Here is a 25,379-nt window from a genome sequence, read left to right as displayed (position 1 = left end):
CCGGAGTTAGGGACCACGTCTCCGCCCTAGGGGCTGGCTCGCCGCAAAGGACTCCTCCCAGCCTAGAGAGGCAGCACAGAGCTCATGGGCCTCTCCTTCCCTTTCGTCTCTATGGCGGAAGTGAGTTGTTCCAGCCGAAACACAACAACATTCTCGGTGGTGGGAGTGAATGGAATCGTCCAAATGAGGGGGAGAGCTCTCACCATCAAATCTTAAAGTCAGAAAAATAACCAAGAACAAGGTAACATACAAATACAGAAAGCATATACGACTTTATTTGTCCCCTCGCATGAATGTGAAACGGCCTGGGCCGCTGCACTTCTGTCAAGGCTCGGCCGGCCGTGCTCGCCCCGGCCCGTGGCCCCTGGGGCAGGTGGGTCTGTCTGGCTCGCGGGGGCGGGGCACGGGTTTCCGGGCCGGCGTCGCCTCCAGCGGTGGTGGTCCGGCGCCGCGGGTAGCGCGGTTGCGTGGCGGCGGGTCCTGAGCGCGGGTTCGGGGAGGTAGGGCCCCGTTCTAACCACCTGCCCCCTTCTCCTGGGCAAGCGCGGGCGTTCCGTGGGCCGGCAGGAGGGAGGGCGCGCCTCGAACTCCCGAGCTCAGCTAGGTGGGGTGCGGGACGTCGCCCCCGAGATCTCTGCGGATTCCGCTCCCACCCCTGGTACCCGAACAGTGGAGGTTCTGGGGGCGTGGCGGGAAAAACGGGACCCAGGCCGGAAGTTTGTCCTGAGTCCCGCTTGAGTCTCTTGATGCCTAGCCGAATGCTTTCTGGTTTTTCTCTTAGTCCTTGTGCTCGATCGTACGCGCGGAGGGCGGACCTGCGGAGATCGTGCCCGGCGTGAGGAGGAGGAGGAGGAGGAAGGGATGATCCGAACCTGAGAGATCCCGCTTCAGCCTGTACGCAGAAGGTGAGTGTGGGGGTGCTCTGAGCGCCTGCCTGGCTTTGAGAAGACATCGGTCAGTCACTGCCCCTGTGGTCTGCATACCTGGGCCTTGGGGGGACAAGAGTGACGAGACTCCCAAGGCCCAGTTTTGGAGAACTTTCTGCTCACCAGAGGCAGAGGTGAGGTTGAGGGGACAGACAAGCTCATCACAGACCAAAGGTGTCCGCTGTGGGAAGGAGGCTGGAGTTGGTCAGTACTGATTCCCTGGAGAAGTGGAATCTAGAATAGCGCTGAGAATGAGGGAAGAGCCTGGGCTTGGGACAAAAGTGAAGAGATGTATGGCCTCTTCGAAGGTTCGTGGGGGGACTCCAGAGGGAGAAGTTGTGGAAGAAAAGGGAGCTGGATCAGAGCTGGGAGTCTCTAGATGGGAAACTGCTGGGTGGAGCTAAACTAGAGGGCAGAAATGAACAAGAAAGCCCTGCTCATCCTTGATCTAAGAGTGCAGGAGAAACCAATCCAGCAACTCTTGGAAGGTCCAGGAATTCCTGGGTCAGGATGAATTGAACAGTAACTTCGTACCAGGTTCCAGGTACTGAGTTTCTGATGATGAATAGAACAGCCCCTGCCTTTAAGGAACTGCCTGCCTAGTGGGAGAGACAGCATAGGATACACCTGTGAAAAGATGACTGCTGGTACAGGTGGGCTCGGCTGGTTGCCAAGTGAGAAGCAGAGCCAGTTTGATTTCTGGTTCTGCCCTGTGTGCTCGGTGGTGAGCACTGAGTTTAAGGGGCTAGAGACAAACTGAAATGAACTTAGAAAAGAGCTGTCAGGACCCTGAGGAGATAAGGTATGATGTTGAGCTGGCGTGTTTATGGGGGAATGGAGATCTTTAACCTGTAGAAGGGGTCGGGGTGATGGAAGAGGGTTGCCTCTAAATATATGAAAGGCTCGTTTGTGGGAAAGGGTGAGATTTATTCTGTGTGGCTCCTTATATCAAAACAGACTAATGGTTTGAAGCAGTAGAGAGATTCTTTCAGTAGAACTGTCTAAAGATGGAGCGATCTGGTGTGGGCGGTACTGAGATTCCTGTCCAGAGGTTTGTGAGCTGAACACTCTCAGCTAAGAAACTTGACTTCTACTCTCCCTCTGGGCTCACATTCAGTTGCTTACTAAGTTTTGGTTCTCAAGTCTGTTCTTTTCTTTCCACTCCCTCCAGCAGTGTAGTCGCGTTGCCTTGCGTCATCTTGCAGTAATTACAATATAGTAACTATAGCAGTTAATATGTACTGCATGTTTACTGCTTGCCAGGTTCTGCGTTAAGCGCTTTAGAGATGCTAACTCATCTAATCCCCTAGACAACCCTTTTAAGGTAGCTGTTGATAAAATCCCCTTTTTATAGATTGGAGAAACTAAGGCACATAGGAGTTAAGCAGCTTGCCCCAGACCACACAGTGAGCAATTGGCAGAGCTGGGGTTCCAACTCAGGCTGTCTGGCTTCAGAGTCACTGTTCTTAACCACTGTTTACTATGTTTTACATGTGTTGTTTTACTTAATCTTCACAACAATCCAAATTTGCAGATAGGAAAACAGACTCAGAGAGGTTGCGTGATTTGCTTAAGGTCACAGCAATATATGGGAGAGCTGGAATTCAAACCCAAGACTGCTGGACACAGAAACTCCCACACTCTGCACTTCATTCCCCCCACATCCAGTTTGCTGCCTCTGTAACTGCCACCACTGTAGTGGCCTCTAACTGGGCTTCTTTCCCAGCCTTTCTGCTTTAAATTGGCAAATTTTTACCCTCGAGTCTGGGATGGTCCTGGAAATAAGCGAGATTTGGTGTGTATGTACATGGTCAGTCAGGTTTTAAAGCCGAGTCTTCTTAGCTGCAATCGACTTCTCAGAGCATTTTGTGGCCCCAAATAGTGAAGAGCCAGAGTTTACTTTCTAATGCACAGATTTGGTCTTGACACAGTGAGGCATCGACTCTTCTCTGCCCTCAGGACAGGGTCTAAATCCTTAACCTGGTCATTCAAGGTCCCCGGAAGTCAGACTTCCTTTTCCTACTCCCACCTTGTAGTCTCGCCGCTGGTAACATTTGCCTGCCTGTCTCGCCTCCATCTTGGCAGCTTCTCAAGGGCAGGGGCCGTGTTTGCCTTTAATGGCCAGTGCCTGACAGGTGTTGCACAGTGAGCATGTGTTGTAACTCACACTGAATACCATAATGGAATTCAAACCTTGGCAGCTTGCTTGGCCTGGTAACTTTAAAGCTCTCCCCTTTTCTGACCCCCAGTAGTCTAAGGTTCTCTGAGAGTAGGTGCTGCCGAAATGCAGAGAAAGGCTATGGGGGCAGGGGCTGGGCTGGCCTAGAAGGCAGTGAACAGGTAACATGCGGGTCATTCAGAAGGTGTCAGCATTCTAACCTGGCTCTTGCAGGGCAGCCCCTGGGTGGGGTGAAGCTCCCCTGACTTTACTCCTGTCCCCACCCTGTTGTGGGCCACGGGCTGCAGGATGAACTGTCGCTCAGAGGTGCTGGAGGTGTCGGTGGAGGGGCGGCAGGTGGAGGAGGCCATGTTGGCTGTGCTGCACACGGTGCTCCTTCACCGCAGCACGGGCAAGTTTCACTACAAGAAGGAGGGCACCTATTCCATCGGCACCGTGGGCACCCAGGATGTGGACTGTGACTTCATCGATTTCACCTATGTGCGTGTCTCCTCTGAGGAGCTGGACCGTGCCCTGCGCAAGGTTGTTGGCGAATTCAAGGTAGGGTGTGGCACAGTCCTGTTAGGACTTGAGGGAAGCATCCTTACTCTCTGGGTTGGTTCTACATAACTGAGGTGGAAAGGGTTCTGGCTGCCCTAGGCGGAGGAGTGTGAGGTGGGGGGAATGTGGGCAGAATTATTGGACCAGATGATCCCATTTGCTTCTCAGATGAGAAGAGGGAGAAGCAGCCATCTCTGATCTATCCTTTCTCTCCCTTCCCTCTTCTGTTCCTTGGCTTCCTTCTTTCTAATCAAGGATCATTGGGCTTTATAGTCCCAACAGTTTTTCTTTAGAGACTGTAAGTTTAGTTTGTCATTGAGGGAACAAAGTGGAAGGGTTATGCTTAATTGGCAGCGGACAAGGCAAATGGGATTTACCTGGAGAATAGGAGATGTTGGAGTACATTTTGAAGGATGGGGGCCAAAGGAGTGGGGCTGTGGAAGGAGCAGGAATGCCCTTCATGTAAAGGTGAAAAGAAAGGATTTTGAAATCAGACAAATAGGATAAATAGTCCTTGATAGGACTTGGAACGGCCATTCCCTGGCTTTCTTGATTTGTGGTTGCCAGTCTCTGGTTAGCCTCTGGATTCAAACCCTGGCACAGCCATTCACTGGCCCATGACTTTTGGCAAGACAGCTTGACTCTGAGCTTCATTTTGCCTCAATATTTCTGCCTCCCAGAGTTGTTGAGAGGAGTGAGTGGGATTGTGTATGTAAAGTGCCTGGCCCAGAATAAGTGCTTAAAAAACATCAGTTCTGAACAAAGCTGGGGGAGTTGGGCAAGGAGACAGATTTTGTTGTTTTGCTTGAACCACTCAATTTTAAGCAGGCAGTTTGCTGTCACATCACCCAAATCCTTTACCTCCTCTGTTTCTCATTCTCTGCCCTTCCTAAAGGACTAATACAGCTAGGACAGCATAACTCCTTGGGGCATGGGAAGCAGGTGCTCACAGGATGAGAACTCCTGTCTTAGCCTGTCCATCTGCTACCTCTTCTTCCCCAGGATGCACTGCGCAACTCAGGTGGCGATGGACTGGGGCAGATGTCTTTGGAGTTCTACCAGAAGAAGAAGTCTCGCTGGCCTTTCTCAGACGAGTGCATCCCCTGGGAAGTGTGGACAGTCAAGGTGCATGTGGTAGCCCTGGCCACGGAGCAGGAGCGGCAGATCTGCCGGGAGAAGGTGGGTGAGAAGCTCTGCGAAAAGATAATCAACATCGTGGAGGTGATGAATCGGCACGAGTACTTGCCCAAGATGCCCACGCAGTCAGAGGTGGACAACGTGTTTGACACAGGCTTGCGGGACGTGCAGCCCTACCTCTACAAGATCTCCTTCCAAATCACTGATGCCCTGGGCACCTCAGTCACCACCACCATGCGCAGGCTCATCAAAGACACCCTTGCTCTCTAAGCTGTGCTGGGTGCCTTGGGTGCTCCTTGATGGGTTGCACACCTTGGCTTCTGGGGATTGTACTGTTAGGCCCTTGGGGCTCTGGAGCCTTTTCTGGGTCCTTGATAGGACTTGGAAGGGCCATCCCCTGGCTTTCTTGATTTGTGGTTGCCAGTCTCTGGTTAGCCTCGTAACCTTCACTGACAGTCCAGTCAGGCCAATACTATCTCACCACCCCACTGGTGGGTCCCGCTTCCTTCTCCACTGTACAGAAACACCATCACTAGGATGATGAATAAAGTTGAAAATATGAATTTGGGCTGAGCCATCTCTCCCTTGCCTTGTGTTCGGCCCTGAAACATTAACACTTTCTGGCAGACTTGCAGGGACACAGGTGTGTGTTGAGGGTATTATTCCAAGATGAGGGGAATGGGTTAGGATTACAGATAGATTAAAGCCTGACTGAGCTCCTGCTCTAACCAGTCTGGGGTACAGCTGGAGCTCCCTGTAGGCCCGCTCACAGTGCAGGCAGCTGTGCTGGATGTGCTGTCACTGCTTGTACTCTGCAGGGTCCTGTTCCTGGGAGGCAGCCTCCTCTTCCTCCATGCTCAGGGTCTAACTGCCCTGTTTGCCCACCTATTTTGTACTTTGTTGGACATTCACATAATGTTATCCACCCAGGTGTGACCTGGTTAGTCCTTTGAATGAGGACCCAGGTCAGGATCTATTGCTTTTATTTATTTTAAAAAAAAATTATTTATTGATTGATTTTAGAGCGAGAGGAAGGGAGAGGGAGAGAGTGAGAGAGAGAGACATCAATTTGTTGTTCACTTATTTATGCATTCATTGGTTGATCCTTTATGTGCCCTGACCAGGGATTGAACTCTAAACCTTGTGTCAGGACGATGCTTTAACCAAGTGAGCTACCCAGCCAGGAGGCTCTATTGCTTTTAGATATGACAGTGCTGTTTCTTCTCCCTTCCTAAGGAAGCTGTAACATTCCTGGCCTTTATGTGTTCTTGCTTTATGATGGCTCCGAAGAATATCTTCATAGAGCACACAGGCCCAACATATACCAGAGAGCTCATTTGATTTGGGGTTTATCTCTGGAGAGAGATGGGCCAGCTTGAGATTGGTGTCTGGTGACACTTCTTCCAGGTTGGGCTGGCCCTGGCTTGTAGTTAGGACATTGCTTCGGTAACTCGCATTCATTTCAACACAAGCACATTCAAAGTCAGTGAACTCCATTGTGTGCTTTTTATTGGTTTCATATTTTACAATGATTTTTTGTTACATCTGGGCCAGTTTTAACAGACCAAATGAACTGTGTGTAGGGAGCGGTGTCAAGGGAGAAATGGTTGGGGTGGGGGAGGGTCTTGCCCCTGGTTCTGGAGCAGGTAGGTAGTAGCCAGGATTGCCAGGAAGTGTTTGCACATTTTTCTCATTCCAAACTGTTTTTGGCTACGTGATATTTCATGCCAGGTTTTTGATGTCCTATGCTTGATCTCTGGGGAATTGGAGAACTTGGGGGTTTGGAGATGGGGCAGGTCCATTCCCAGCAAGTCCTTAATGGTGTGTGATCCCTACTTGGCCTGCTGTAGTCTGGGGGACCTTTTCCTCCTAGCTGGCCATCAGTTAATCTCTTCTGAAGGGTTGGATGACACAGGTGTTTACTAGCAGTGACCTTTGTTTTAAAGAGCTCAAGGTTGCTACAGGGTTTCTCAGGAGACCTGTGCAGGAGGGTCTTCCCTCTATCCCAGCTTCTCCAGACTTTCTCCTTTTCTGCAGCCAGACTCTGCTCCTCTCCCACGCTAGCTTGGCTGTGAGATACCCAGCTGGCAGCAAGCTCCCATTGGTGGACAGGACAGTAACATCTCCATCCCTCTTGGCATTGTGATTTCCCCGAGGTAGGGGACTGATTTACTCAAGGTCAGAGCCCAAGCTTTGGTGACTAAAATCTGCTTTCCCATTGGTCTGTAACTCTTTCTGCCCTCTGGGGCCTGAACAAAGGAATGGGGGTATGCCTTAAAGTCCCCGTGTGCTCCCTCCCTTCGTGGGGCCAAGGAGGCACTGACCTGCTTGTCAAGCCCTAGGAGGCTCCCAAAGGGGAGGAAGAATTGGCATCTCTCAGGTCTTAGAGGCCACTCATTTATCTCCTGTTCCAGTGGCCACCTGGGCCATCCAGCTGTACTGAGCTTTGGCCCAGGGGCAGAAAACCCAGAAATAGGGATGGCCCCTGCTGGTTTCCTGCTCAGCTGGCAGCACCCCAGCCAGCACCTGGGATGGGCTCTGGAAGAGCTTTTCCTTTGCCAAGGGGGAGGGAGAGCCTTGGGGACAGGATTCCTGGATTTTGCTTGTTGGGTGCATAGGCCAGATTCTCATGTCTATGTGTGTGGGCCTTGGGGACAAGAAGATATGCTCCAGGCCTTGAAGCTGGGCCATAGTCCACACTGCAGGAGCCCTTTGTCTAGGAAGCGCCAGAGCACTCTGCGCAAGGGGTGGGGGCTTAGGGCTACTGGGATCCGCCCCTTAGGTCCCTCCCAGATGCAGTCATGGTCAGCCTGCCAGTCCCGGCTCTCGCACATCTGAGGGTCCTGCGCACATCTGGGCAGCTGGCGCCGAAGCATGAATGCTTCTCAGGCGGGCTCCACAGTGGGCTCCGTGGCCAGAACCGCCTGGCTGAGCTGCTGCAACCAGTCTGGGGTGCAGCCGGAGCTCCCTGAAGGGCCGTTCCCTGTGCAGGCAGCTGTGCTGGGTGTGCTGTCACTGCTCGTACTCTGCGGGGTCCTGTTCCTGGGAGGCGGCCTCCTCCTCCGTGCCCAGGGTCTGACTGCTCTGTTGGCCCACGAGCGACAAGCATCCCCTGAGGCAGAGCCTGGCAGCGAGGACTCCTAGGCACCCGGCTGTACTCGGGAGTTGCAATGTCCAGGCAGCCTTTGAACTGCGTGCACAACTGAGAGGGAGCTGCTGTGGTGCTGGTGCCACCAGGAGGTGAGGGCTGCTGCAGAGCTGAGGCTTAGGCTCCTTCCTGGAGCCTGGCGGGCTGCACAGGTGAGCGAGGGGGCAGAGGACGGACAGTCACATCAGCTCCTTAGCACCTCTGGAAGTCCCCAAGATAGGTCCTGTAGCTGCCCCCCTCCCCACCCCATGTGTCAGGATTTGAGGGAAGGGGCTGCTCCTTCCCCTCCCCCATCATCTCTCCTGCAGTAGTGCCCCCACCCAGGTCTTTTTTCTTGAACTGGCGGTCACTGTAACTGGGAGAGGGGGAGGTAGGGCGGATGGAAGAGAAGGTAGTTTGGAGGGGTCACAGTGTACTTTGGAGGCTTTCTTCCCCACATCCGCTTTGCTCCAGCCCCAACTCTGCAGTGCCCCAGCACTGCCCATTCCACTGGGAGGTGGAGGAGAGACTGACAGAAACTCAGACAACCTAGGCCTTGGGCTTCTGCGTTCTCGGCTCCTAGAATTCTGCCTGTCTCTAGAGGGGCTTGAGTAAACTGAGTAAGATTTCTCACTGTGACCTCTCTCTTGAGGCAGGGATGGGAGGGCAGAGCCTGGGGCCTGGATGATCCTGGAAGATTGGGAGGTGTGCAGGGGGAAGGGGAGCTCCCCCAGCCCCTGCTCAGGTTGGGGGTGGACAGAGGTGTCCCAGAGCAAGGAGCTTTGTGGTTTGTTTGTGGGGTGGTAGATGGCAAGGTTGCTAACTACTGGGGGGGGGGGGGGGCTCAGGAGCACTTTCTCCAGGAAGCTGGGGCTGACAATTCCCAGCTGTGGGGGCTCCATCTGGCTCTCAGCCTCTGGCTCTCTAAGGACAGGAACCATCTGGAGGGAAGGGCCTGGGTGGCCTAAAGACGGTGATTCCAGGCCAAGGCCACCTTGGGCAGAACCATAGGGGTTGGGCAGAAAAGACTTTACTGTCCCTCTGTTCAGCCTTGTACCTGGGGGCTCCTGGCAGGTTTCTGTGGGTGAGGCTGTGCGTTGGGGTTGCCTTTACCTCTCTTGCTGCCCCACTCTAGAGCCCCTCCCTGCTTGCAGAGGTAGGGTCCCAGCTTCCCTCTGAGAAGGAAGTTAGTACATGTGGGGAGGTACAAGGGGACAGTGTGGACAGGGTGCTGCTAAGCAGCTGTGAAGCTGATGATATGCAGAGCAGCCCAGGATTTGGTGCTAATCCCAGCGGCCCGGCCACTCTGGCCTTGCTGAGCTGACATCTCACCTCAGGATGCCACCCTCACCTCTTTGGAGCAAGGACTGGCTGGGGCAATGAGGGGTGTGTGTGTTTGTTCCTGGCACATGGGAAGCAAGCTGGACCCTGGGGACACACGCCACTTCCCTTTGCTGTGTCGGGGGGCAGGGGAGCTCCCTCTATTGTATCCAGGTTCGTCCACCCTGGGTGAAGCCTGATACCTTCTGCTGCTTTTACTCCCTTTCTCCCTGTGCTCTCTGCTTCCCCAGCTGGGTGGAGGAGTCTCCATGTGCATTGCAACCCCTTCATTTTACAAATGGGGAAGCGTAGAGAAGAAAGTGATATGACAGTACTGGAACGGGATCCTGGGGCTCCTGATTCTGAGCTCTTGGGTAGGAGCAGCATCCCAGTGAGAAGCACATCCTTGGGTTACCCCTCTTGCTCTGTCCCTGTCCCCCCATTTCCTACTACTCTTTGGGATGCTGATGCAAAATACGGCCTCTCTCCCTCACCCCCCAGAGACTGGGACCCCAAGCCCCCATGTTATGCCTCCCTCCTGTCCTTACTTTCCCAGTGGCCTTGTTAGATACCTTTTCACTGCTGGCGACAGCCTTCCAGATGCTGCAGCAGCTCCCCAGCTGGGCTCAGCTTTCCTAGTGTGAACCTGAGGGTGGGGGTGGGCTCAGCGAGTCAGCTGGAATACACATCTATGAAAAAAATCCCAGTGGTCAGAGCAGAGGGATCAGAAGTAAGGGTTATGACTGGATTGGCCTTTGGGTTCAAGTCTGGGTGGTTTTAGGGGCATACAGAGATTCCATAGCAGGTAGGGCTATGTTCCAGCAGGATCGTGTCTGCTGACACCCAGGCAGGGCTGAGGGGAGGAAGGGGGGGGGGAGGTAAAGTCTTTCTTCATCCAACTTTCTGCCTTTGTTGTCCCTTCAGCTCAGGGCTTGGAGAGCCAGGGTGTCATGAGCTGGGGACCTCAATGTTCCTGGGAGAAGATACTGAGATGTTTGCTATGGAACCCTGACCCTGGTCAAGGCTGTCAGACTGAGTGGGAAGGAAAAGAATTTAGAAAATTGGGAAATGGGTGCTGCTGTCACCCCATCTCTCAGGCCACAGCTAGGAGTGAGGCGGGGGAGTGGTGTAGTTCTGAGTGCCACAGAATGAGGCTGGGCATCTGGATCCCTGGCAAGCTCTGTCAGCCTGCGCTGCCTTGGGGGAAAGACTGGGCAACAAATGGGTGGAGATCTTGCCTTAACTTTCATCCAGTCCCTGAGTTTCACCCTGAGCTGGAAAAGGCTGTTGGGGTTTATCCAGTTCATTCCTTGGCTTACACAGAGCACAGCTCCCTTTCCAGCAAAGATGAGGGTGGCTGTCTCGTACAGATTCCTGAGCCGTGCTGGTCTGTTCTCCAGATAGTGCTCCCTCCAGCCTGCTGGAACTGTGCTGCGTTTGATCCATAGAGAAACCTGATTGTGGTGAGACCTCCACCAAATATCTGTGCGCTCAGCTGGCTCCACTCAGCCTCCTGAAGTAGTCCTGAGTATGGGGCTGCAAGGCCGGCACTTCAGGAAGGAAAGACCCTGCTGACTGCTCATGTCCTGGGCACTGAAGTGGTCACACACCCTGGGTGCTCTGCAGCAGATGCTGGCTGTGCCCTTGCCTGCTGGGCCTCTGAGAACATGAACATGTCCTGTCTCTGGTAGGGTGGCCATAATCTGACAGGCCAGTGACCTGTCCTTGCTAAGAGCTGTGGTTAGTGTCACCCATTTGGAACTCTTGGGTGCCCCAGCAATGACCCATCAGTCCCTGTGGCTTGTTATTAGACATACTGGCAATAGAAGTTTTTGGTATATAGTCTGTGTTTTCAGCTCCTGACTCTTGACATCAGTGTTACTCCTACTCCCCTTACTCCTACTGCCCCTTACAATTTGAACTGTTTCTGGCAGATCTGAAGTAGCACAGCCAGGCCTCTCCCCAGGTCTCTCCCCAGTGGTGGCTTTTCCAGTCTCAAGTCCAAATCTTCCTAAGGGTGTAGGTGAGGCCTACAGTGACTCTCACCCAACACTCCACTGCCCCCCTGTGGCCAGTGTGAGCAAGAACTCTGATTCATTCTACCAGGTATATAGGGGTTTGGTCAGAGTCCACCCCAGCTAGTGCCTCAAAATGAGAGCAGATTTTGTGACCGTGCTCAGTGAATTCTAGGTTGTAAGCCTTCCTGAACCTCAGTGTCTTTATTTATAAAATGAAGGCAACAATGCCCTTGTGAGGATCAAATAGGTAATGTCCTTGTCTGGAGACAAAAGGCTTTCAAATAGGCAATTTATCATGTAATATTATTTTCTCCGAACCTGACCATCCTCAGAGAAGATGTGGAGAGTCACCCACCCTGTTTTGGGACTGCTTCATTTATTTACCTTTTCCATTAGTATTTACTGAGTGATGACTCTGGGAACTGGGGGTGTGGAGGTGAATGAGACAGAGCGTCCATGCTCGAGGGGCTCACAGTCTGTTAAAGAGCATTGCTCGCAAAACTAAAGTTAACATTGATGATAAGTGCTGGTGTCGACAGATCCCAGAGCATAGGGAGACCGGCTTAGAGAGGAGGATGTGTACTGAATGGATTTTCATGGGGCGAAGAAGGGGAAGAAGAACATTCTGGGCAGAGATGCAGAGGGGTGTGGGCCGAGTGCCCTAGAAGCAGGGTGGTTAGAGTGGGGTGTGAAGGAAGGTGAGAGCAGAGAGGTGGCAGCCTGGAGAGGGGTGGAATTTATCCTGGGGAGCAGTGAGGTCTCCAGATGGGACCACAATAAGATCTGGATCCCAGGGAATTAGGGTTCAGTTGTGGGTGGGAGCAGGCTGCAGGTAGAGATAGCAAGGAGGCTGTGGTCAAAAACTGGCAAACACAGTGGTGGCCTGGACTAGGGTGGAAAAGAAGGGGACAGGTCCAAGCAATATTTGGGTTGCAGGCTTTGGTCTCTAGTTGGATGTGAGGGATGAGTGAGTGGGAGGAGGGAGGACAGTGCCCTAGCTCCTAGCCTGAATAACGGAGGGAGTGGTGATGCCTGCCACCCACTGAGGTAATGTGTTATCAGTTAGGACCTTTTTGGTCTGACTATATGAAACCCATATGATGTGAGGCTTGAGCAGAAGGGAATTTACTGGCCCATGTAGCTGAAAAGCCCAGGGGTAGTCCTCAGGCCTGCCACAAGTCAGGCCTCTGATGATGAGGGCAGGGCCTGGCTGCCTTCCGTGCCTTGGTCTGCTCGCTTCCCTCAGCCTCCTGTGGACTGTCTTGTGGTCAGAGCAAGGGCTTGGAATCACACTGCTGGGTCTGAACGCTGGCACCACATTCACTAGCTATGCGGCCTGAGCAAGGTGCTACCCCCGCCATGGCTCCACTCACTCCTCTTAGAGTGGGGAAAAGCAAGGCCCAGCCAGTTTTGGTTGGGGTGAAATGCGATTCACACATATGGAATGTACCTGCTGTGAGTCCCATGTGGGGCAGGAAGTTGGCTTTATGGCCCCTCAAGTTCAAATCTATCAGCAAGGAGGGGGTTCATCTCTGAGTCCACTCAGGCCGAACCCCAGGCTCAGCTGTGACTGGGCCTGTTTGACTCTGTGCTAACCCTGGAGCACTGAGCTGTATGTACAGAATGCTCTAGGCCAGGGTCACTGTTCTACCCAGAGCCCAAAGGACGGGAATGTCTTCTCACCAAATTGAGGCCTGTTTCAGTCCTGGAGTGAGCAGATGCAGGGTGGCCATAAACCAACTGGGCTGCTGCAGGTGGGGGGCCAAGGGGTGGCTGATGGGTCCAGTTCCGGTGTGTTGAGTTTGAGGCATGTCAGGGGCATAAAGGGGGAGCTGTCAGGATGACAATTAGTGTGTAGGGCTGTGATGATGCTAGAGATGGAAAATGAAGCTGTGGAAATGGATCAGGTTGAGGTGGGGTTCATGGGGTCAGAAGGGAGGAGGCCGAACTGGGGCCACCGCTTAAAGGCAAAGCAGAAGAGGAGCTGGCAAGGAGGTGGCGGAGGTGTACTAGGGAGGTGGAGGGAAGTGGAATCAGGCAAGGAAGGATTTGGGGACTGAGGGTGAGGCCAGGAGTGTCAGTGCCCTCAGCTGTTCTGGTGTGTTACGAAGGGAAATGCTGTTGGAGACCTAGGATGGAGGGGCAGGTGGGGAAGGCCTCTTCACAGCCCCCACAGCCCACCTGGGCTGCCTCCGCCACTGCCCTCAGCCACAGGATACAGGAGCCCCATCCAGAGGGAGGTGGGAGCGTGGTTCCCTCTGGGCCAGCAAGCTCATTGTAGTGAGAAGAGGGGGTTTATTGTTATAGTACACGCCTTTGGACTGTGTGAATGCTTTACTATGTACACGTCTCACCTAGGCAAAGTACAACAACAAAACCACACACACACAAACACACACACACACTGGCCAGCACACCTCATTCTACAAGGCTACTGTGTTTCTCTTCCAAGAAGCAGTGACTCTTGTGAGTGCTGTATCCTGTTGGAGAGCCTGAGACTGCAGCCACCTTCCCCACCCAGGGATTTCTGTCTCCTCTGTCTCTAAACCTGTTTCAGAAGCTGGGCTTTATGGGCAGACTTTCTCTTCTTTCAACCTGCTCATTCAGACATTCTCATGATAGTCCTGTGACCACATCCCCATTTCCTCTCCTTCCCTGTCCCTCAGGGCTGCGACTCTGCCCTTGCTTCCTTCCCCTCCAGCTTAGATTCTGGTGCATTGCTCTGTCCCCTCCTGCCGCTTTCACTGCTCTGACTGCACTCCCGTGGAGACCTCCTGGGAGAAACAGCCCTGGAGGGCTGTGACTCTCTGTTCTTTGAACTTGCACCTGGGCTGCTGAGTGCCCTCAAAGAACATCCCAGCCCTGGGTGGACTGATGGCACCAGGAATGGCCACCAGGCCCTGCTGGACCCTTGCCAGGCCTGTCCCCCACCCCTCCAGCCATTGCTCTGTGATGCTGAATTACTGCGAATCATCCCCACTCTTGATCCCTCCCCTGCCTTCTCTCCGGGGCTCTGCACAGGTGCCCTTACTTCCTACTTCTTGTACAAGAGGGGCCCCAGGACATGAGACTCCCTCTGCTTCCGTCCCAGACCTGCAAGCACACCTCCTCTGGAGCACCTGCCCTCAGGAAGGATGCTTGGTCCACCTTACACCCCCCTCCTGGGTGCCGATTGTCCTTCTTCACCCCAGTTTCCTTAATGCTTCTTAAATGGCTCCTTCTCTGCTGGCTCCAACTTCGAAACACACTCAGGTTTCTTCCACCTTAAAATAGCCTTCCTCTCACCCAGTGCTTCTCCGCTTACTACCCTGTGTCTTGTCTTTGCAGCCAAACTTGTCCAAAGAGTTCCCCATGCTCGCCACCCCACGTGCTTGCCTCCTGCTCACTCCTCTCCAGCCTGGCTTCTGTCTACACGGGCGGGTCAAGGTCACCGGCCCGGTGGTTGCTCTGAAGCCGCTTTGCAGCACTTAGCTGCCCTCCTGGACACTCACACCACATTCTTGCCCTGGGTGCTCCCTGCTCCCCAGGAACTGAAATGGCCACCTGCATGCGGCTGCTCTGAAATCAGCAGCTCAGCCTAACCTGGCTCCTGAGCGCCCATTGACGCCTCTGTCCCTTCTACAGTGATTCACTAGGCAGCTACTCTGGGCAGCCACTGTTCTAGGCGCTGCAGAGTACAGGGTAAGAGAGGCAGGGAAGGGGCATTTGATGGATGTGTGAACAGCTACAGGAGGTAATTGCGCACAGTGATTGTGCTGTGAAGAAAATAACACAGGGCAATGGGATGGAGACCTGTGGGGAGGCTTCAGGTGGAGGTGGTCAGGGATAACCTCTCCCAGGAGGTGGCATTTGAGTCCATACCTGACCCATGAGGAGGCTCCAGCCAGGCAAAGGGCTGGGACGTAGGGTTCCTGCCAGAGGGACAGGGGGTGAAAAGGTCCTGCCTTGGGCATAAGATTGGCACCTCTGAGGGATGGGAGGGAGGCTGGTGTGGCAGGAGCTTAATGGGCGAGAGGGAGGGTGGCTGGGCCAGAGCACGGAAGCTCATGGCGAGGGCGCCTTGTTCCAAGCGCGTGATCTTTGCTCTTGCCATCTTCTGGCTCAGTGCGTGGTGCCTCCTCCTCCCTTGCAGCTGTCCTTGATTCCCCTTTCTCCTTCCCCTCCACAGCCAGTCCATCACCAAATTTGGTCCATACCACCTCTTGGAGCTTTGCTCCGTCTCCCTGGCCGCCACCCTCACCTCTCAGCCTAGACGCCTTCACCCCATGACAGCTGCTCTTCACTCACGGTGGACAGCCCATGTGAACCCTTCTCTTTTTGTGACTGAACCCCTTCCTTGCAAAATAACAACTCAGCTTCAGGTAGATTTGCCTCCTTTTTAGACTGGTTTTCATGATAAGAGCCACCATATTAGCTGGCAGCTTCTCTGCCCGGGCCATCTGCTCAAATGCCAGCTCCATTAAGATAGGGATCTTGGTTGTTTTGTTCACCGCACATAGAGGACCGTCAGGAAATATATTTTTGAATGCATAACACTGTCCTTTAAACTTTTCTGATCACAGGGTGGGGAAGAGGGAAGAACTATAAATGCATCGTAACCCCTTTGTTTTCACTAGTGACAACTGTGTTAATTCCTAGAAATGTGCTAAAACCTAACCGAGGCATGTTGGAGTAGATCATAGGCTCTGCTTCTGGTGTAAACAGAAGCTTTAGAGAAATGGCAGCAACATTTAAGTGGAAAGTTGGTAGATTTCCAGATATTGTCATGCTCAGTTTTTGGATTTAGCAACAATGAAGTTTTGTGAGGAAATCAAATAACTCCAAAATGCTTTTAGTGCTGTCAGTTCTTTAGACACCACTCTTCATGGGTTTGCAAAAAAAGGTCAGTACATTTTTCCCCAGTGTGGGAGCTGGGTGGAGAGGGACAGACCCGTGTGATTGGCTGGGGATTTGAGCAGCTCGCTCTACACCTGGGAAGGTGATCCAGAGGTTACAGAAACAGTGGTTCAGAACCAGCGCTTCCAACGCACAGGTGGCCGGCAACCACGACAGTGCGCTCGCTGCCTGTTGGTGCCCAATTTTGAATGTATATTTTTATTTAAAATGTCTTTATCAGATACCAAATGTTCTAGGAACTGTAGGCGAAATGAATTAAGAGTAGAAATAATATTTTCTCCTTCGTCGTTTGGGAGAAATGGTGCATATTTCAAAACCACTTGGCAGGAAGCAGAGACGTCCCACCTCCCTCCCCAGGGGCGGAGGCAGTGTTTCTTCAAGAGGTTCTCAGGTTCCTTCAGCCTCAAGGAACTTTACGGAAAAAGACTCTGCGGCCTAATAAATTTGGGGATTATTGTGTTAAGCAAAGTTACACAGGCTTCTTTATTCCAGTTCTTTTAAGAGGCATTGCTATGCCAATATTATGATGAATCTAGGAGAGGCATAGAGGGCTTCCAAGCAGATTTGACCAAATAATTCTTTTCCCTTCCTCCTCCTCTCCTCGGCTTTTTTTTTTTTTTTTTTTAAGGAATATCTCATGGGACCAACATTCTAATAAATATACTTCAGGAAATGTCGTTTAAAATCTTCCCTTCGGAAGAGAAGAAAAATTTTGAAAAAAATTTTGGGAAAAATGAGATCATGCCACTTCAGACAGTGCATTTTCCTTACTTTGTCAGGACTGCAGTATAACATTAATTTTATTTCCAAGGATTATAATGCCACATTACTAAATTTAAATTCATTTATCCCCCTAAAGAGTGTTTTAAAAAACACATTTCAGGACTATTCCTTATGTGAAACAAGCCTCTACAGGGAGCAATGGCCAAATATGTTCATGAATTTTATACAGGATGCAAATGTGATCCCAGAATTTCAATTTTGCCACAATTATTTTACCCAAAGCCCACTGGTAGTCTGTCTGTGGTTCTTGTGGCGCAGTAGCTCTTGGCTGAGTTCTCTTTAGCATGGCTGTTGCAGAGAAAGCCTGTTCCTCCAAGAGCTCTTTTGTTTGCTCTGGTTTGACCGATCCCTAGAGCAGCCCCCAGCACCCTTATTGACTAAGATGAACTGGGCTCAGTGGCCTGGGCTCTTGGCTGGGGGGCAGGGACTGGGGGCCAAGCCAAGGGAGCCTAAAGACCTGACACACCGGCTCTGCAGGGAAATTGGCTGCACAGCCAAGAGGCTGGCAATGTTTTACTAGACTAATCTGAGTTTACCTTGGTGTGTTTTATCATGTTATACATTCTGAACTTTAATTTCTGAGTCGTAACTCTGGCCACTGTGATTATGGTTGGAGACTGTCATGTGGGCTCTGTTGTTGGGCTAAAATAATGGAAATGAACAGATTCTTTACGGAACTATTTTCTTATTAAAAAGTAAGTAACCCTGCCCTCGCCGGCATGTTCAATGGTTAGAGCGTCAGCCCGAAGGATCGAGGGTTCAATTCCGGTCAAATGCATGTACCTGGGTTGCAGTCGGGGCTCGTGTGGGAGGCAACCAATCGATGCGTCTCTCTGTCTCCCTCTCCCTTCCTCTCTCTGAAATCAATAAAGATATATTAAAAAAAAAATCAATGGAAAAAATATCTGCAAAGATTAACACACACACACAGACAGAGTAAATAACCCTTTTGGAAGAAGTAACCCATGGGCTGCCAGTTTGTGACTACTGGTGATCAAAAATCTCTGTCTCCAGCTTTCTCTCCTGAGCACCAGAGCCACATACAGAACTGACTACCAGATGCCTCCACCTGGATGTCCCAAAGCATCTCAGCTTCCACCTGTGCAAAATTGAACTTGACATCTATCTCTTCCATGCCTGTTCATCCTGGGCTCCTGTTCTCAGTGATGACACAGCAAACATCCAGTCACCCAGGGCACTCTGGGGGTCCTGCTAGGCTCTCCTTCCTTTCCTCCCCACATTCAGGTCATCAAATGACTATGTCCTGGTTCTAGTTATTAAGTCTCCAGAATCCATGCCCTGCTCTCCATTTCCTTGCCACTGTCTTCAGGCCCTTATCCTCTCTTTCCTGGACAATTTCCACAGCCTCCTAACTGGAGTCCTGCCTCCAAATCTTCTCCCTTCCAGTCCTTCCTCTAGAGCGGTGCTGTCCAATATTGTAGTCACTAACCACTGTGGCTATTTAAATTAATTAAAATTAAATAAAATTGAAAAATTCAGTTCTTCAGTCTTAGTAGCCACATTTCAAGTGCTCAATGGCCACATTGGCTCATGGCTTCCATACTGGACAGTGCAGATTTAGAACATTTCCTTTACTGCAGAAAATTCTACTATCCAGCGTTGCTCTGTGATTATGTTAATATTTAAAACCTCCCTGGTTGTTCATTTCCTTCTGGATAAAGTCCAGACTCCTTAACTTATTTTACGCCTCCACCCCACCTGGACACATCTGTTCAGCTGCACCTCTTATTTGTCCCCACATGTACGCCCCATTCCAGCCATCCCAGCTCCCTGTCTGTGTTGATTCTCTCCTGCCTTCATGCCTGGGCACCCCTGCTCCTGCAGCCTGGAGCCTGTTGTTTACCTGCACAACCCCAGGCTCAGTGCAAACACTGCTCTTGTTTGGGGTTTTGTAGCTCCCCACTGCAGGCCCACACACCTGCCTGCATCACACACACAGTACCATTGGCACTGTCTTACTGTAGTGCTTAACACTCTGTTGATAATTTGTCTGTCTCTCTCTGTGAGATCCATCTGCATTGCCCAGGCCTAGCCCAGTAGGTTGCTCCAGAGGTGGGGATGGGTGGGGAGAGACTGGAGAACACAATCTTGAGAAGCACCAGGAGTTAGCAGGAGGCTTTCATTTGCAAGGACACTTCTCACTCAAACTGGGTTAGGCGGTAACTGGGGTTTATCAGCTCAAGCAACTGGCCAGTGCAGAGGAAGGATATATGTCAGGGCTAGTTTCACTTGGGCTCAGCAGGTAAAGGCCTGGGGAGTCTGGTCTCTATCAGCCGAGGCGTGGTACAGCATCTGCCTGAGACTGGCACCCCCATGTGGCCCAAAGGGGTACAGCAGCTCTGTCCAGGGCTGTGGCTTCCTAGTCCAAGTTCTGGGAGGATGGCAGTTTTGGGAAGCTCTTCTAGGAGCATGAGGAAGGGACTTCCCAAGAAGCCCACAGCAAAACTTTCCTTGGCTCAGATGGTCATATTCCCACCCTGACTGTGAAACTGGCAGGGCATAGGCCTGGGCATGGTCTTGTATGCCTACCCTAAAACCCATGGAGGAGCCAGTTCCCTAGAAAGCATATGGGTTGCTTGGGGAGATATGTAGACATAAAATAAAATTAGGAGTGTTACTAAGAACAGGGGGAATGATTGCCAGGGAGGCATCTGAGAGCCACCTGCGCATGCCAGCTTTCCCCTCAGTGGTTAGCCAGAGGGCAGCAGCACCCTCCCAGTCAGGTGTGGGTAAAAATGGGAGGGGCACCCCATTCTTTCCCTCCCCAGCCTCAGGGAAGGACAGCATCTGTCCACAGCTACTTAATGCAGAAGTCTGGGGAGGTTGTGCCAGGGGAGCTGATCAGAGCCCCTCTCTTACATGCTGTCCCCCCACCTGCACACTCTTACTTGTGCAACGGGTGGGAGCGAAGGAGAGCCATCTGTCTCGTGTTAAACTCCCTTGAACAAGCTCCCAAGGCACCCTGAAAGTGTGCTAAGGGAGTTGAAAGACCCCTTATATCTTCACAGGGACACTCTGAGTCAAAGAAGGTATTCCAGTCCAGAGTCCTTCTCTCCTGATTGCACAAGGTCCTGGGGGACCAGGAAGTAATGAAATAATGGGGACCCAATGACTTGTGGAGTAGGAGAAGCACCTTGCAAATGTGGAAATGCTCTTCCCCAAATTCATTTGTCTGAACTTCTTGTCCTGGGAGATGCTCTAGGCATTGATCTAGGCTGGAGTCACCCAAGAAGAAACTGGTGGGTATCTAGCTCTCTCTTGGGGGAATCCTGAAAAGGAATTGAATGGGGGGATTCTCATAATTGTCACTGTGGAACTGCACCCCACCTACTCCCAGCAAGGCATTGCCTCCTAACCCACCCCACTGAAACCTGGGATGGTATTTAGGGCTGCAAGGCTCACACCTGAGGCTGCTATGAAGGAAGGCGAAGGGGGAATGATGCTGGGAGCAAGATACTTTCCTGAGAAAGGGGCAGATGTCTGAGGGAGAGGGAAGGAAATGCTGGGGGTATGGTTGCAGTGTGAAGGCAGGAGAGCAGCTAGGAGTGGGGGAGCTCGTCTGGGAGAGTCCCTTCCCTGGAAAGACCCAAATCTTTAGGTACATTCCTTAGTGAAATGCAAGGGAAAGTCCAAATAATTTGGGACTTTAACTGTTTTCTTTCAGAAGAGGTAATTCCCTTTTATGCAAATAGTTCAGTGAATAAATTTGCATGTGGAGTAAAATTGTCTTTGGGGGAAATTTAAGGGACGTGGTGGCAAAGGGAACCAGTGTTGCCCTATCTTCCACTTTCCAGAGGATGTCAGCCTACTGAGGCCATGAGGTCCATGGGGTGATCAATGGCTCTAGAGGTGGCAAAACAATGGTAGGGAAAATAAACCAGGGGACATGCTGGGATAAGAGGCCCAATTTCTGATTTACTTAAAGAATAGGAAGTTCTGCTGCCTCCACCCCTGAGAGAAGGGGACAGTGAACTCCTGCCTTGTCATTCATTCCCTTCTCCTTTGATGTGCTTTCTGTTTTTTGGAGGCCAGAATGCCAGATACTACACTACTCAGACTCCCTTGCAGCTATAGTGCATTAGGTGCCCTCAAAGAGAGGCTGTTGTGCAGGATTTGGAAGATGAAGGTGTGGCAGGGTTTGTCTTCCTGCTGCTATTTCTGCTGACCAGCAAGATTATGGAAGGTGATTGTGGTGTTTGGCGTCTGTGTCCTGGGGTCTGGTCATGATCATCCTGGGTGACGGATAGTAGTTGTGTTGATGGCAGCATCAGCAACAGAGGTTCTTGATCCATGGATGGCCATGTGGTGGTATGTTGGTGTGTCCTTGGCCTCAACAGTTCCATTGGAAGCTTCCTGCTTCCTGCCTCTCAAGTGGCCACCTGCCACCTCCAATCATGATTTTATAAGCACCTAATTCCTTGTGTTGAATATCTTTTTTTAAAACCTAGATTGGCTTGTTTCCTGCCCTGTTGGTGCAGTGGGCACACAGAGATGGCTGGTTTAAATAGATGAAAACAGAATGTTGTATCTGCTCCTAAAACAGATCTTTGGGGCCCTTTGCTCTAAAAAAGAGGTGGCCCTGATGGCTGGGAGGTGGGGAGGAATCCCAGAGGTACAAGGCTGGATGGGGGTCCTGTTTTTCAGAAGCCAGTGGGATGTGGGCAGGGAGAGTGCAGATGGGGTGAAGCAAAAGCTTGCGGGGAGACCAGCCTCTGACTTAAGGGCAACACTGGCCCTTTACCCCCGGACCTTAGACCCCCTTCTCTCTTTCCCTCCCCCTTCCCAGGCACCCAGTCAGGATGGACCTTTGGTAAAACACAATGGCCCAGGTACTCCCTCCTCCTCTCTTAGCCACAGCTGCTCTCTGGAAAGATCTGGATAGCCCACTGAGGCCTACAGCACATCCCAAGGGCAGTTGAGGTTGGGGGACCTGTTTTAAAATAAAAGTCAGTTCTAGATCAAATACGAAAGCTCTCCTTGAGAATTCCAGGCATTAGCTGTGGAAAGGGGATTATTTTTTGACATTGGAACACCCTGAAATCATATAGGTGAGCAGACTGAGGGTGTCACTTATGGTGTTATGGGATGTGGCAATTTTAAGTATGGTCCCAAAGTCTTTGACATTCCTTCCATTGAAATGGGGTTTATGTCCCCTCCTCTCGAAAGTGGGTGGGCTGTGACTGCTCTACCAATAGAATGCAGTGGACACAAAGCCATGTGCCTTCTATATTTAGGTCACAAAAACCCTGCATTGGCTTTGGTCTCTGGGAATTCTTCTCTTCTAATGTCCCTCTCTGGGCACTTCCTCCTCTGGGACCTAGATGTCATGCTATGAGAAGACACAAGAAGAGGTCCTTGTAGGTTCCCAGCTGAGGCCGGCTTTTCTGAATCACCTAGTCCAGATTTGTGAGTGACGATTCTAGCCCCAGATGTCCTAGTCATCCCTGGCCATTGGAGCCTTCCCAACTGAGGCTCTAGGCTCCATTCCCGACACACATCCTGTCCTAAACCCCTGACCCATAGACTCTGGGAACATAATAAAACAGATACTATGTATGCCACTAAGCTGAGGATAGTTTGAAACACTGCAGTAGTAACTGCAGCCTGGGGCCACTGCACATGCAAAGGCCCTTTGTGGGCCCTGCCCACTCCTGCACTCCCTGGGCTGTCCTGGGGAACAAGGCCTCATTAGAGTCACAAAGCCCAGGCGCACTTTGTGAGGCCTGCCGACTGACGGTCACAACCCATCACCCAGTCCTTAGGGAGTCTGAGTTCAACCTGGGGCAGGTTTTCCACCACATTTTCCCCAAGCATAGGCCTCTCCTGCTATGAGAATAATTTGGTCTGAATTTCGTTGAGTAAGTGAACAACAATTCTCATTTCTGTCAGGGGAGCAAAGACTGAGCAGGCAGACCTGAATTTTGAGACTGGCTCCACTAATCCTGCCTCTGAGCGTTTCAGAGCTTTGGTCATGTCTCTGAGCCTCATTTTCCCCACCTGTAAAACAAGGTAGTGTGAAGTCCCTTGCAGGGCTGCTGTGAGGGTGAGGTCTCTGTGAAAAGCCTCAGGCACAGTGACCGCCCAGTGGAAACAGCCACCCTTCTACTTGGAGGCATTGATAATGGAATAGCTCCGGGGAAGACATGTGGTTGAACTCAGTGCCCAGGATGATGGGCAATGGCCCTTTAGTGCACTTCCCGGGTTCATTGGGATATTAGTTGGGCTATCGATTCACCTACTGCATTGGAGACGCAAAGTAACAGTGGCTTAAAGAAGATGGAACCTCAGTTTTCTCTCCCGTCCATCCTGGCAGGAGCATTCCAGGCTGGAGTGGCAGCCCTGAGGAATTGAGTCTCTGGCTTCTCTGTCTTGTTGCTCCACAGGGTGATGGGCCAGCGTGATCTAAATGGAGTGACACTGCCACTTCTGGGTTCCAGCCAGCTGGAGGGGACAGGCAGGGAGAGGGTGGTCCCAACGTGGCAGCTGAACTCTTGACCTCCAATCATATCCTGTGCCCAACTGCAAGTTTGGGCTCTGTTACTTCTACAGGCAGGGACGGCAGAGACAGGGGATGAAGGAAGTGTCTGCCACACTAGGCAAGGGGACTCAGGGACCACCCATCTGCCCACCTTTCCAACCAGCTTGTAGTTGAGGGTTCTGAGCTAGGAACCACTCACAGACACAGGACTGGACCCTGCCCTCAGGGAGCAGCCAGCTCCTCACAACCCAAAGCTGGTGGAGCATGTGGAGGGCATGGTTTTGGGGGCCAGGCTGTTCAGCCAGGCGTGAGTGTCCGAGTTCTGGTCCTGACCAGACTGTCCTGCCTCTGGAGAGTCTGTCCTTGGACCATGTTGGCCTCTCTCCTGGAGGACCCTCCTTCCCTGAGTGTTGCTTGGCATGGTGCCCTTGGCATTGTTGGTCAACAGTCACATGAAATACACTTTTCTTTCGTTCCTTATATAAAGGCCCATGTGAGCAATTTTCATTAGAATTTATTATCAGGGGAAACTTTGTCCCCACAGAGAAAATAATCTGCTTCCTGCAGATAGTAACAGATCAGATTTCCTCTTCCGCCCCAGCTGCCTTAAGGCTTAATCACAACATCTGCTGCCACTTGGTCAGCCTGGACAATCTCTGCTCCCTGCGGGCCTTGCATTTTATTTTTTTATTTTTTATTTTTAAAATATGCTTTTATTGATTTCAGAGGGAGGAAGAGAGAAGGAGAGAGAGATAGAAACATTAATGATGAGAGAGAGTCATTGATGGGCTGTCTCCTGCATGCCCCCCACTGGGGATTGAGCCCAAAACCCCGGGCATGTGCCCTGACCAGGAATCCAACCGTGACCTCCTGGTTCACAGGTTGACACTCAGCCACTAAGCCACGCCAGCCAGGCTGTGGGCCTACCATTTGAGTTTTGTGCTGGTCTTACCATTAACCTTTGATACATGCTGCCTTCCACATTCTTTCTAGAAAGAAGCAGGCTGTCCTCAATGATAAAATGGAAGACTAGGGCCCCTTAATTGGGAAGAAAACAAAACTGGCAGCCACGAGGGGAGGTCCCATTGCTGTACAAGTCTCCCAGCACCCGGGCAGAGGGTACAGGCTGTCCTCAGGACGAAGGAGCAGAAGCCAGGCCTGTGCTCAAATTCTACGGCGAAAAGTTGCAGCCTGTGGAGCCCTGGTCTCCCTCCACCCTGCCCACACTACCCTTCTAGTGGCCCCTGTCTTGGTTTGTGGAATGGCTCCTCTGCCTACCTGGTTGCCCAAACCGGACCCTTGGGCATCCCCCTCCCAGCCCCAGCCCACCGGGTCTCTCGGGAAGACAGAGATGTAACAGGGATTCCAAGGAAGCTTAGAGCCTGTCCGCTGCTTCTGCCCTCACCCCTGCCGGCTTTTCCATGAGGCAGAAGGAAGGCCCCTGGGAAATCCTTAAGTCAGTCTTCAGTACCTTCTTGTCTCTTTCACAGTAAAGTCAGCCAAATCCTGACATGGCCTGTGGGGCCCCACGTGGTCCAGCCCCCCGGGCCTCCCGGCTGACCTCCTACCAGCCTTCTTTCCGTTACTTCCCTCCAGCGACACCGGCCTCCTGCCTTTCCTTGCACACACCGGCTCTGCCCCCACCTCAGGACCTCTGCTCTTGCCCTTTCCTTGGCCCCACGGGCCTGACACTCTGTGGCAGGGTCTTCACTAAACACCACCTTCTGATGAAACCTTCCCTGGCCTCCCTATTTACATTTCTAATCCCTCCTCCTGGTCATTCCCAGCCCCCTTCCTTGTTTTATTTTTCTCCACAGCAGCTACCTACTATGTTTAGGACTGACTACATAATTTTCAGGCTCAATGCAAAATGAACAGGTAGGCACCGTGCTAAAACATTAAAAATTCTAAGATAGGGACAAGAGAACAATGAACCAGATGTGGGGACCTTCTA

At 51.9% G+C, this 25,379-nt stretch overlaps 2 protein-coding genes across 5 annotated transcripts in view; both read left to right on the top strand.

The window, feature by feature from the left end:
* Positions 1-132: 132 nt before the first annotated feature.
* ATG101 (autophagy related 101) lies at positions 133-5,355 on the top strand. Of its 4 annotated transcripts, none has more exons than XM_081126610.1 (4): positions 133-241; positions 782-905; positions 3,319-3,645; positions 4,648-5,355. In XM_081126610.1, the coding sequence occupies exons 3-4, from the start codon at positions 3,394-3,396 to the stop codon at positions 5,050-5,052; spliced, it is 657 nt and encodes a 218-aa protein (XP_080982736.1). In that variant the 5' UTR covers positions 133-241; positions 782-905; positions 3,319-3,393; the 3' UTR covers positions 5,053-5,355. The 4 variants fall into 4 exon arrangements, with proteins under 4 accessions (XP_080982736.1, XP_080982734.1, XP_080982735.1 ...); XM_081126608.1 differs by lacking the exon at positions 133-241 and adding an exon at positions 396-500; XM_081126609.1 differs by lacking the exon at positions 133-241 and adding an exon at positions 406-658.
* Positions 5,356-7,643: 2,288 nt separating this feature from the next.
* Positions 7,644-25,379, top strand: part of SMIM41 (small integral membrane protein 41) — a 45,741-nt gene continuing 28,005 nt past the window's right edge. The window contains exon 1 of the mRNA XM_081126654.1: positions 7,644-8,082. Coding sequence (XP_080982780.1) covers positions 7,657-7,926 — 270 coding nt within the window. The 5' untranslated portion in view covers positions 7,644-7,656 and the 3' untranslated portion in view covers positions 7,927-8,082. The remainder of the gene's footprint in view (positions 8,083-25,379) is intronic.

Source organism: Miniopterus schreibersii (genome assembly GCF_964146895.1).
Source record: "Miniopterus schreibersii genome assembly, chromosome: 2".
Taxonomy (NCBI): domain Eukaryota; kingdom Metazoa; phylum Chordata; class Mammalia; order Chiroptera; family Miniopteridae; genus Miniopterus; species Miniopterus schreibersii.
The sequence above is the reverse complement of the archived record's forward strand: the minus strand, read 5'-3'. Positions and strand labels throughout refer to the sequence as shown.